The following is a 12,529-nucleotide window of genomic DNA, read 5'->3' as shown; positions in this document are numbered from 1 at the left end:
CTTGTAGGACCGGTTTGGTGACCGTTCGATTGCGTAACGAACGTTTCACGTGCGGAATCCGTGAACGAACGTGACCGAACACACGATAACGTACTACTAACGTGATTTCATTACAAGATTTGACTATCCGGTACAAGAATTCACGTTTACACTACTTTCTCTCTCTACTTTCTCTCTCTAGAAAGTCTCCTCTCCAAGTCTTCCAAGCACACTCTAACTCAAGATCTCTAAAATCTAACTAAAATCATAACACACACTCCTATTTATATGGTCAAGGCACTTTAATGATAGTTATCATTAATTACAAGTTTGCCACCTTGCCATTTCTAACTAAATACGACAATACGCGCATGATTCCTTCCGGCTTTTCACTACAACTCGGATTGACGAAGGCGATAGACATGAAATGCATCAACAATACCAGATTCCATTCATTTGACTGCTATTTTTTGTGCCATTGTCTAACTGGCCCATGTAAACGACCCCGAACTAGCCACAACGGAGCTTGTTTTCTTTTGCGAAATTTATAGCACATGTTTTTTAGAACTTGAACCTAAATGATCAAGTTTTTCAACCACAGCCGACACTTGTATGTGTTTGTGTGTTGTTGGCGATTGAGATCTTGACCGTGTTATCCAAGTCAGACGGGTCCTACGGGTGAATAACGAGTGAGCTTTTCTTCTTTTTAGATTAGTCTAGGGGTGTTCAAAAAATCCAAATCCGAAACCAAATCAGAAATATCCGAAAATCCGTATCCGAATCCAAATCCGAAACCAAATCAGAAATATCCGAAAATCCGTATCCGAGATATCCGAAATTTTAGATTTCCGAACGGATATGAATTTCTAAAAATTTCGGATAATCAGATAATCTAATCTGATGTCCGAAAACTAAAACGAAATAGTATATATATACATTTATAGAGGTTAATTTGGGTTATACTCTATCAATAACACGTAAAATTGATTAAATGATGAGAATTAGCAAAAAAAGAAAACATGTCAAAGAATTTTGGGCAAATGTCAAAGCTTATAAACCACCCATATTGTCACGTCCATGATATATAAACATGAAATGGATAGTTACTAGCATTTTCAGGGGCAAGGTAGTCAAACATCCCAGGTAACCGAGTAATAACCAACTTCTCACCATCCGAAGTGAGTTTGACCCTACCAAAGTCAAAAACTTTGGCTCGAAAATCATCACCGAGTAAAATGATAGACAATTCAAGATCTCTGTGTATAAAGCTTTGATGAGCCAAAGTATGAAGATACTTGATCCATCTAGCCACATCCAAAGCAATATTCAACCTCCTTTTTCAAGAAAGCTGTTCGAGTTTAAAGTTTTTCCCATGAAATAGATTCCGACTTAATGCACCTTGTGGCATATATTCATAAACAAGAATTCTTGTAGGTCCTTCGGTTGAATGTCCTAAAAGCGACACCAGACGTCAGTCTCTAACGTTTGATATAACTGAAATTTCTGATTCGGATTCGTCTAACTCTTTGTTGCTAATCACACCAGATTCCATTCTTTTGACTACTATTTTTTGTGCCATTTTCTAACTGGCCCTTGTAAATGACCCCGAACTAGCCACAACAAAGCTTGTTTTCTTTTGCGAAATTTTTAGAACATGTTTTTTTAGAACTTGAACAAAAATGATCAAGTTTCTGAACCACAGCCGACACTTGTATGTGTTTGTGTGTTGTTAGGGATTGAGATCTTGACCGTGTTATCCAAGTCAGACGGGTCCTGCGGGTGAATAAAGAGTGAGCTCGATGGTTGACTTGAGTTAACTTTCTTCTTTTTACATAAGTCTAGGAATGTAAAAAAAATCCAAATCTGAAACCAAATCAGAAATATCCGAAAATCCGTATCTAAAATATCTGAGATTTTGGATATCCGAACAGATATGAATTTCTAAAAATTTCGGATAATCAGATTATCCGATATCCGAAAACTAAAATGAAATACCATATATATACATATATAGAGTTAATTTGAGTTATACTCTATGAATAACAAGTAAAATTGATTAAATGATGAGAATTAGCTACAAAAGAAAACATGTCAAAGGATTTTTGGCAAATGTCAAAGCTTCTAGCTCGCCCATATTATCACGTCCATGATATATAAACATGAAATGGATAGTTACAAGCATTTTTCGGGGCAAGGTATCCAAACATCCCAGCTAGCCAAGTAATAACCGACTTCTCACCATCCGGAGCGAGTTTGACCTTACCAAAGTCCAAAACTTTGGCTCGAAAATCATCACTGAGTAAGGCTTTGATGAGCCAAAGTATGAAGATACTTGATCCATCTAGCCACATCCAAAGTAATATTCAACCTCCTTTTTCAAGAAAGCGGTTTTTCCCATGAAATAGATTCCGAATTAATGCACCTTGTGGCATATATTCATAAACAAGAATTCTTGTAGGTCCTTCGGTTGAATATCCTAAAAGCGACACCAAACGTTAGTCTCTAGCCTTTGATATAACTGAAATTTCTGATTCGGAATCGTCTAACGCTTTGTTGCTAATCACACCAGATTCCATTCTTTTGACAGCTATTTTTTTGTGCCATTGTCTAACTGGCCCTTGTAAACGACCCCGAACTAGCCACAACGGAGCTTGTTTTCTTTTGCGAAATTTTTAGAACATGTTTTTTAGAACTTTAACGGAAATGATCAAGTTTCTAAACCACAGCTGGCCCTTGTATCTGTTTATGTGTTGTTGGCGATTGAGATCTTGACCGTGTTATCTAAGTCAGACGGGTCCTGCGGGTGAATAACGAGTGAACTCGGTGGTTGACTTGAGTTAGCATTCCTCTTTTTACATAAATCTAGGGATGTTCAAAAAAATCCAAATCCGAAACCAAATCAGAAATATCCGAAAATCCGTATCCGAAATATCCGAAATTTTGGATATTCGAACGGATATGAATTTCTAAAAATTTCGGATAATCAGATTATCCGATATCTGAAAACTAAAATGAAATAGTATATAACACATGTATAGAGTTAATTTGGATTATACTCTTGAATAACAAGTAAAATTGATTAAATGATGAGAGTTAGCAAAAAAAGAAAACATGTCAAAGAATTTTGGGCAAATGTCAAAGCTTCTAACCCGCCCATTAGGTCACGTTCATGATATATAAACATGAAATGGATAGTTACTAGCATTTTCAGGGGCAAGGTATCCAAACATCCTAGCTAGCCGAGTAATAACCGACTTCTCACCATCCGGAGCGAGTTTGACCTTACCAAAGTCCAAAACTTTGGCTCGAAAATCATCACCGAGTAAAATATTAGACGATTCAAGATCCCCGGGTATAAATCTTTGATGAGCCAAAATATGAAGATACTTGATCCATCTAGCCACATCCAAAGCAATATTCAACCTCCTTTTTCAAGAAAGCGGTTCGAGTTTAAAGTTTTTCCCATGAAATGGATTCCGACTTAATGCACCTTGTGGCATATATTCATAAACAAGAATTCTTGTAGGTCCTTCGGTTGAATATCCTAAAAGCGACACTAAACATCGGTCTCTAACCTTTGATATAACTGAAATTTAAGATTCGGATTCATCTAACGCTTTGTTGCTAATCACACCAGATTCCATTCTTTTTACTGCTATTTTTTGTGCCATTGTCTAACTGGCCCTTGTAAACGACCCTGAACTAGCCACAACGGAGCTTGTTTTCTTTTGCGAAATTTTTGGAACATGGTTTTTAGAACTTGAACCGAAATGATCAAGTTTCTAAACCACAGCCGACACTTGTATGTGTTTGTGTGTTGTTGGCGATTGAGATCTTGACCGTGTTATCCAAGTCAGACAGGTCATGCGGGTGAATAACGAGTGAGCTCGGTGGTTGACTTGAGTTAACTTTCTTCTTTTTACATATGTCTAGGGATGTTCGGAAAAATCCAAATCCGAAACCAAATCAGAAATATCCGAAAATCCGTATCCGAAATATCCGAAATTTTGGATATCCGAACGTTATTTTAAAAGTAAATTGTCATGCAAACATAATTAACAAAATACCATTGTAACAAGACACTTAAACACGCTGTCAAAGAGTTCAAAACAAGTTGTCTTTTGGTTTTTTTTTGGATGGCTAGATCACCCGGTTAGGCGTTTGGCCTTTGATCACTCAGGTCACGAGTAGGAATCTTGCGGTTGACATATTATGGCCAGTTTGAACCGTTGCCACAGTTCGTCCCCCGCAAGATTCGACTCTAACACCTCCCGGACAGGAACCCCACATAAGTAGGTAAACCTTCCCACCTCCCCCAAACCAATTGATCTGCAGATTATTGGGAAGTTGTCTTTTTGGTTGGCAACATATTTTTCTTTGTGCTTCCTTATCATTGGTGTTGACCCAATAAAAATATCCATAGTTACTTCCTTCATTATGTGAATTGTTTGCCCTTCTTTTGTTGATTTTGACCCCACATGTATAAAAACACAGCTTTTTCTTGGGTTTTCAATGTATTATAGCAATCATAAAAATACTATCAGGACAAGAATAAATTGGATAACTTTTTTTCAGGAAATTTAATTGGATGGTTGGCATAATCGATGGCTGATTTTGAGGTAATATAAGTGCAATAGAGAAAAAATTTTAATGTAATGTGGAAGCAATATGTATAAGGCTCATAAATAATGTGTTGGTTAGCACATAACAAAATAGGAACATAACTAGCATAATATATAAAGAGCACACAACATAACTAGAAATAATGTGATGGTTCGCACGTAACAAAATAGCACAGAACATAAGTACCTAACTAGCACAAAATATAACCAACACATACACGTGTTCATCGACGATTACTAGCACATAACAAAATTGTTTTGGCACAATAGCCAAAAGTGTTGGTTAGCAAAAAAGATGGTTGATTTCGAGTTGAAATAGGTGCAATAGAGACTAAATTTTCCAAAATTGTGTTGTGTATTTCTTTTTTTTTAAATATATGTGATCAACCCATTTTGTTCTAAGCATTAAATTTTCCATAAGTACTTTTAAATCCTGGATCCGTCACTACCCTTAATACTTACAGTGGATTTAGCGAATCACCAAATCGATAACATTAACGAAAAGAATTTGATCAACGAAGAGGGCATATCTAAAAAACTGGAAAAAAAAGATCGACACATATAAACACGATTTTACCCATACTAAGTACCCTAAATTCTACAAGATTACAACTTTCATCATCGTTTCAAACATACCATCAACAAAACTTTTAACAGAAAGTCTTCGATACAACATACCGAAAAACATTTCAAGCTATCTACAACGTACAAACATATCACAACACCAACAAAAACCCGAAACACCATTTATCGACCATCGGCAGAAGTAAACGAATCAGCAAATCCAGTAGGTCTTGCAGGAATACTACTCTTACTATCATCAAGATCCACATAGCTACTGTAATCTTTCCCTTCTGCGTCTTGCCACCCTTTGACCATCTGAGTCAACGGCAGACTATAATCGATACCACAATATTCTTCAGCTTCGTTCTCCATGGGTTTCCATTTCTCGACAAGTGGGGACAGCACGTTGACTGCGTGCCCCATATCGGGCCGCTGACTTGGCTCTCGGGCTGTACAGTGGCCTGCCAGCTCAGCTATTACCGAGATGGTTTCGAATGTTTCTTCGTTTGCGTTAAGAGAGGGGTCCACGGCAGCCATTAGTTTCTCTTTGTCGGTTCTGATGCTCCAAAACCATGCTGCTAGGTACTGGCTTTCTTCAGGTCGGTCCTCGTCTAACGCCATTAAACCGGTTAGTAGCTCCATAAGAACAACGCCGTAGCTGAATACGTCGGCCTTCGTTGTCACTTTACCTGTCACTGGTAATAGATGGAGACAAAATCTTAAATCACTGATAATAGATAGGAACAACATCTAGAATTAGTGACAACATATGGAAACAAAATCTAGAATTAGTGAACAGATGGAAACAAAATCTTGAATTCATGAACCTATTTCTGCCAATTTGATCAAATCAAGAAAATTAGCATAAAACTAAGCCAATTTTTTGATATTATAAAATATAAAATGGTGAATTTGGATTATGCAGTTATAAATTCAAGAGAATTATTTAGCGTTAAAAAGAAACAAGTCAAATGGGTCGAAGATTCTGGGCAAATGCAAAGTTCTTAACTTGACCAACAAGTCAAACGGGTCGAAGATATGGGCAAAAGTCAAAAGTTCTTAACTTGACCAACAAGTCAAACGGGTCGAAGATTTTGGGTAAAAGTAAGTTTTTAACGTGACCAACAAGTCAAACAGGTCAAATATTTTGGGCAAAAGTCAAAAGTTTTTAACTTGACCAACAAGTCAAATGGGCCAAAGATTTTGGGCAAAACTCAAAGTTTTTAACTTGACCAACAAGTCAAATGGGCCAAAGATTTTGGGCAAAACTCAAAGTTTTTAACTTGACCAATAAGTCAATCGGGTCGAAGATTAAGGAAAAGGAAAAATTTTTTAACTTGACCGACAAGTCAAACGGGTCGAATATTTTGGGCAAACGTCGAAGTTTTTAACTTGACCCATACCAAAAGTTAAATCATTTCCAACCCGCCCATTTTGTCATGTACATGATATATGAAACATAAAATGGATAGTTACCGGCATATTCGGGCGCAAGGTATCCAAACGTCCCAGCTAACCGAGTAATCACCGACTTCTCACCATCCGGTGCGAGTTTCACCAACCCAAAGTCCGAAACTTTGGCTCGAAAATCATCTCCAAGTAGAATATTCGACGATTTAAGATCTCGGTGTATAAAGCTCTGATGAGCCAAAGTATGAAGATACTCCATCCCTCTAGCCACATCCAACGCAATATTTAACCGCCTTTTCCAAGAAAGCGGTTCGAGTTTAAAGCTTTTCCAATGAAATAGATGCCGACTTAACGCACCTTGCGGCATATATTCGTAAACAAGTATTCTTTCAGGCCCTTCAGTTGAATACCCTAAAAGTGACACCAGATGTCGGTGTCGAACCTTCGATAAAACTGAAATTTCGGATTCGAACTCGTCTAACGCTTTGTTGCTAATCACACCGGATTCCATTCGTTTGACTGCTATTTTTGTGCCATCGTCTAACTGGCCCTTGTAAACAACCCCAAACCCGCCACGGCCGAGCTCGTTCTCTTTCGCGAAGTTTTTCGTCACGTTTTTTAACACTTGAACCGATATGATCAAGCTTCCGGACTCGATTACATGGGACTCGCCTGAACCACTGCCGATGGTATGCGTTTGTGTGTCGTTGGCGATTGAGATCTTGACTGTGTTGCCTGAGTCGGACGGGTCCCGCGGGTGAATCACAAGTGAGCTTGGTGGTTGACTTGAGTTGACTTTCTTCTTTTTGCATAAGTAGATGCATAAAGGGATGATTAAAAGGGCTAAACCAGCGACAACCGCAACAGGAGTGACGAACGCTACTACGTTTGGCTTCTTGTTGTTCGGCTTCTTCGGCGTCGGATGTTTAGCACTGAGAGGGGCGGCACCACCGCCGCCGCCAGAACCGCGAGTACTGCCAGTGTCAGAACCGCGAGTACCGCCAGTAATCCCGCTTCTTGTTGGAGGTGAAAGTTGGCTGCTGTCGGGGGGTGAGCCCGTCGGTGAACTGGTTTTAGGACCAGTTTTCGGTGAATTCGATTGAAACAACGGGTTTCCGCTTAAAACAAGTTTCATCGAGGGATCGAACTTCGGCTGCGGAGGTGAAAGATTATTATTACTCAAATCCAACAAAGTCAATGACTTTAAGCTTGACCAGTTCGAAGGAATCACACCCGTTAAGTAATTCGACCCGAGATCAATCCGAGTGAGCGAATCAAGACTGGCAATCGACGGGCTCAAGGCTCCCGAAAGGTTAAACTTCGCCAAGTGGATCGAACTAACCTTCTGCTTACTACAACTCAAACCGAACCACGACCCTGCACACGGATCATTCGCGGACCACGAATTCACAAGCCGAGACGGGTAACCCAAATCGTTTAAAAACTCCAAAAGCGCAGTCACTTCCGGACGACAAGGAACACCAGGATCCGGGTTACAAAACCGGTTCGACGAGTAACTAAAGTTCACAGCTTTAAACTTAGGTACAGGACCCATGAACATATTATTATTCAAATCAAGTCTATCCAATTTCAAACTAGCTAAACCCTCAGGAACTAATCCCACAAGATCATTACTATTAACATTAAACTCTTTAAGCTCGGTTAACCCACCAATACTTTCGGGAATTCGACCCGAAAAATGATTACCATGTAACCAAACACTAGTAAGTGACCTCATTGTCGCAATAACATCAATGGTTCCAGTCATCCCTTCCCCAGACTGACCATTCAACCACAATATTCTAACAACAGATTCGTTAAAAGTAACAGGAATCCCACCCGAAATTCGATTCATAGACAGTTTCAACACCCCAAGTGAAGACATACTTCCAAGAAAATCAGGAATCTTACCCACCAAATTACAACTCATCAAAGAAAGATTCTGCAACTGAACAGAATTCTGAAGATCTGTTGGTATAGACCATCCAGTACTAACATTAATCGGGTTATTATCCAAAACCATCACTTCTAAACTATCAAGCCCGTGAAAAAAGTCATCAGGCATTTCGTCGAACAGGTTGTAGTCAAAATAAGCCCACCTCAATTCCGACAATCCACTCAAAGTTGGTAAAGACCCAGAAAACTTGTTCTTCTGTAGGCCCAGATTAGTCAACATTGACAACTGATTCAAGTTTTTTGGCAACGAACCTTTCAAATTCATCCCCTGAACTTGAATTTGTGCAACCCTTGAACGATCACAGAACACGTGGGGCCAGCGTGCCCCACACGGGTCGTCACCATTGTCAGGCCAGTTTAGAAGCTCTGGATTCTCTAACCCTTTTCGGAACTGGTTTAATATTGCTAGATCGTTGGGATCTGTTGCGCTGAACACGAGTGAAATTAGGAAGGTGTAGATGAGTGTTGTGGTTGAAATTAGGGTGATTTTGGGGTAGTTGTGAGCTGCCATTGATGCAGAATGTGAACATTGGGGGTTAAGGGTGGTGGGTGATGAGATTCATGTGAGAATTTGTGGAAGAAATGAAGGAGATTGGGGGAATTGAGGTGTTTATGAGGGTGAGAAAATACAGAGTAGGAACAGAGTATTTAGTATAGAGTGTTTGAGAAAGAAAGATAGGATTTTTAGTATATGAGGTGGAAGTAGGTGAGTACAATACGTGTAATGTTGTGGAATTTTGAAGATTTTAGTAAAATTACAAAAATGATAATATTTATTTTTTCTATAGTTATTTCCTTGTATGATAATATTTTTGCATAAAAAATTTTTATTTGTGTATAATATGATAATATAAGTGAGAATTTATACATGTATCTGGTATACGAGTCAAGTATTATGATTTTTAGCGTTTAACTATGATTTTTGGTTATTTGTTAGAGAATTGATATATGTTTATCTAGGGGAGTCAGGTATTATGATTTTTAGCGTTAAGTGTGAATTCTCATATGTGTTGTAACCGTAAAGTGGATGTGAGATCATGTAGTGTGTTTATTGTAATATCATCGATGTAAATCGACTATGCGTAAGTAAATGTGTTGTGTGAATGTGTTTTCGCGTAAGACATAGTTGTATATGTGAAATCGTTCTAACTTGACCCTACATCTAGATGTATAAGGCAACCAAAAAAATGTTTGCTCTAGCTTATCGTTATTATATACTCTAACTAGGGGTGTGTAAATACCGGACTAAACCGACCCAATTGGTAGTCATGGTTGACTACACTTCATTTGGTGCGTAGTCGGATTTGATATTTTGAATCTGTCTGGCCTTTTTAGTTGCATAAAGACTTGAAAATCTACTTTACCAGTCTTTCTTCGGTAATTGCTAAAACCGAATTGAACTAACGTATTTCGTAATTGGCAGCTCTTTGACTCATGTAGTTTTAGTATAATCGATCTTTTACTCATACGTATCCCTCACCCAGACAATATAAAACCATTCGGACTCATAACTCTTCCTTACGGAATGTATTTTATTTGCATTAACCTTTCATAAAACTTCTACTAAAAACTACATCTTTAATAAGTTTTTTTTTAACATTTTATTTCCCATCATTGTTATGAGATGATCGAACCTAAACTTGGAAAAGCCTATAAAGGTTGATTGCATTTAAAATATCAAATAAGTTGGTAAAAGTAATTAATAAAACAAAAGCAAATGCCTTGCGTGATGCAGAAATGGGTCACTAACAGTCGCATGGTCCACTCTTGTATTCCGTGACTGGTGGAAATTGTTTATTTTAAGACCTCCAATCCTAATTAATTCTTTTTTGGATCTTAAATTTTAATTTTCTAATAATTAGTCATTACTTATTTTTTTTAGTAATTTTCTAGTTAGTCTTTACTTATCTTTTTAGTACAATAATTAAAAATAACGACTTTTGGACAGTTATATTTCGTTTCGAAAACAACAAATCCTGATTACATGTATTGTTTATTCAGATAATGATTATCATGATGTATTCAATTATCGTGATCAAGTTGTTTTTTAGTCGAATTAAATTAAATAAATTACATGCAAACCAATTTTGAACAAGCTTATAATATTAGATTTGCAATTATCAATCAAGAAAAATAGTTTTTTGCAAGTAGAATCAAGCAAGCAAGCGAGTTTTAAAATGTCATTTTTTTCAAGCAAACCATTAATCTTAATATTACAATTAGAAATTTAGTTTATATGATTAAAAATTGTTTGTAACTTTACTTCAACTATCGAGAATGTATTCGGTATGTGACACATCGGTAATACCTTCATTTTTTCAACCAATCCACTAATCTTTCACTTATTCTTATTTTTCACACATAATCACAATCGTTTACGTATACTTTTAATAATCAAATTACATATATACTGTATAATAAATGTGATATATTATGTTTTAAAGTTCACAAAGGTTTATAATTAAAGTCTTTAACTTTGTACATGTCATAGTTTCTTAAAAATTCATACTTTTTTTTTACAATTTTTACTGCATTTTTAAAAGAAGTGTATAAATTCTTATACACAAAACATAACTAATTAAAATAAGTATACATACTTTATTTCAGCGTTAAGAAAACAAATTGGACGCATTTTGATGATTTTCGACGTATCCAAAACCGTTATTTAAAATCAAATGAATTGTCGACAATAGACGTAAGTTATATATAAAAGTTCATCTTCATTACTCGCGTTACAATAGCTTCACTCATCGCTAAATAAAAATATTTTAAAAGAATCAAAGCAGTACCCTCCCATAATTCACAAATCTAAGATAGTCTGTGTGTTTATGCATAAGAGAATTTCATATTATAATTAAACTGAGTCTCGTTGATTTCATTTTTTTTAATCAAATTTATATTCCTTAAAACTATTATTACCACTATTACCACATATAAATAAAAAATAAAAAAAACATATACAATGTTATCTTTGTGAAGTTGCAGTAAGTGGAAAAATTAACACGATCCCATCATTTAGTTAGGATAAATTATAGTTAATTAATTAGTGTAATCATGCCAACAGCCAACTCAATAGATCCAATGAATGATGCTGACCTAATAACCCATCTCCATCGTGCCTCTTAAATATTTTTTTTACATAAAAGGGCCCACAGTAAATAAACAAGCCCAGTAAAGATCATATCTTTTTTTGAGAAAATGAGAAAACATATCATGTAGACATTTGATCTAATGTCTAACGCGCTATTTGTTTAGCTTTTAATGAATTTTTAATGGTTTAGACATCTTACTGGTTCACTACATAATGGTTCAGACTGTTTGGTTCGCGAACAGATGTCTGAATGGTTAAGACATTTGTATCTGAATGGTTAAGCATTATACTGAGTCTGAATGATTTAGACTTTTAATCTGAATTGGTCAGACATTAGCCTCTGAACGGTTGAGTATTATACTGGCTCTTAATGGTTCAGACATCTTAGTGTTTCAGCTCTTAATGGTTCAGAACTCTTACTGGTTCAGCACTTAACAATTCAGATGTTACCAAACAACCCCTAAGTCAATCTGTTTTTATGTTCAAAATATTTACTTTTTTCAAAGATATTTTGATATTAGATATCACATTTATCACCACATGAATTATTATTTATCCACAATATACATAAATTTGTTCAATTATACTATAAAGTTTACAAGTTCTTTTGTACCAAACTGATGCATGATGTCCATGAAGGGTTGATGAATGTCGGATGTATGATAGAACTGAGTAAAAACAAAGACAAATATGTAGGCTCCCAACCATGTGACATGATGACATATTTTCATATGTTTATGAATACAAGATATGGTCTTGGTTCTAAATGATTATTTCATGACTCTTTTGGCTTCAATTTCAGGCTATAATAAAATATAATTTCATATACTTTTTGCCGTATATGATAATTTCAGGCTATAATAACCTATAATTTCATATACTTTTTGCCGTATATGATAATAAAAAA

The 12,529-nt window shown here is 36.4% G+C and overlaps 1 protein-coding gene across 1 annotated transcript; it reads right to left on the bottom strand.

Annotated features, from left to right (window-relative positions):
• Positions 1-5,108: 5,108 nt before the first annotated feature.
• Positions 5,109-9,201, bottom strand: LOC110877183 (receptor-like kinase TMK3). The gene is made up of 2 exons (XM_022125351.2): positions 6,642-9,201; positions 5,109-5,860 (listed from the first exon to the last, which is right to left on the bottom strand). Exons 1-2 carry the CDS (start codon positions 9,040-9,042, stop codon positions 5,349-5,351), a joined length of 2,913 nt encoding a protein of 970 aa, XP_021981043.1. The 5' UTR covers positions 9,043-9,201; the 3' UTR covers positions 5,109-5,348.
• Between the last annotated feature and the right edge of the window lie 3,328 nt (positions 9,202-12,529).

Source organism: Helianthus annuus, chromosome 14 (assembly GCF_002127325.2).
Source record: "Helianthus annuus cultivar XRQ/B chromosome 14, HanXRQr2.0-SUNRISE, whole genome shotgun sequence".
NCBI classification, from domain to species: Eukaryota; Viridiplantae; Streptophyta; class Magnoliopsida; order Asterales; family Asteraceae; genus Helianthus; species Helianthus annuus.
Note: the sequence above shows the minus strand (reverse complement) of the source record. Positions and strands in the feature narration are given on the sequence as shown.

Bases quoted from the DNA above. Each gene is read 5' to 3' on its own strand.
- LOC110877183 (XM_022125351.2), bottom strand. From the start codon at position 9,042: ATGGCAGCTCACAACTACCCCAAAATCACCCTAATTTCAACCACAACA. The intron at 5,861-6,641 runs GTAACTATCCAT...ATCTATTACCAG, and splicing joins CCTTGCGCCCGAATATGCCG to TGACAGGTAAAGTGACAACG.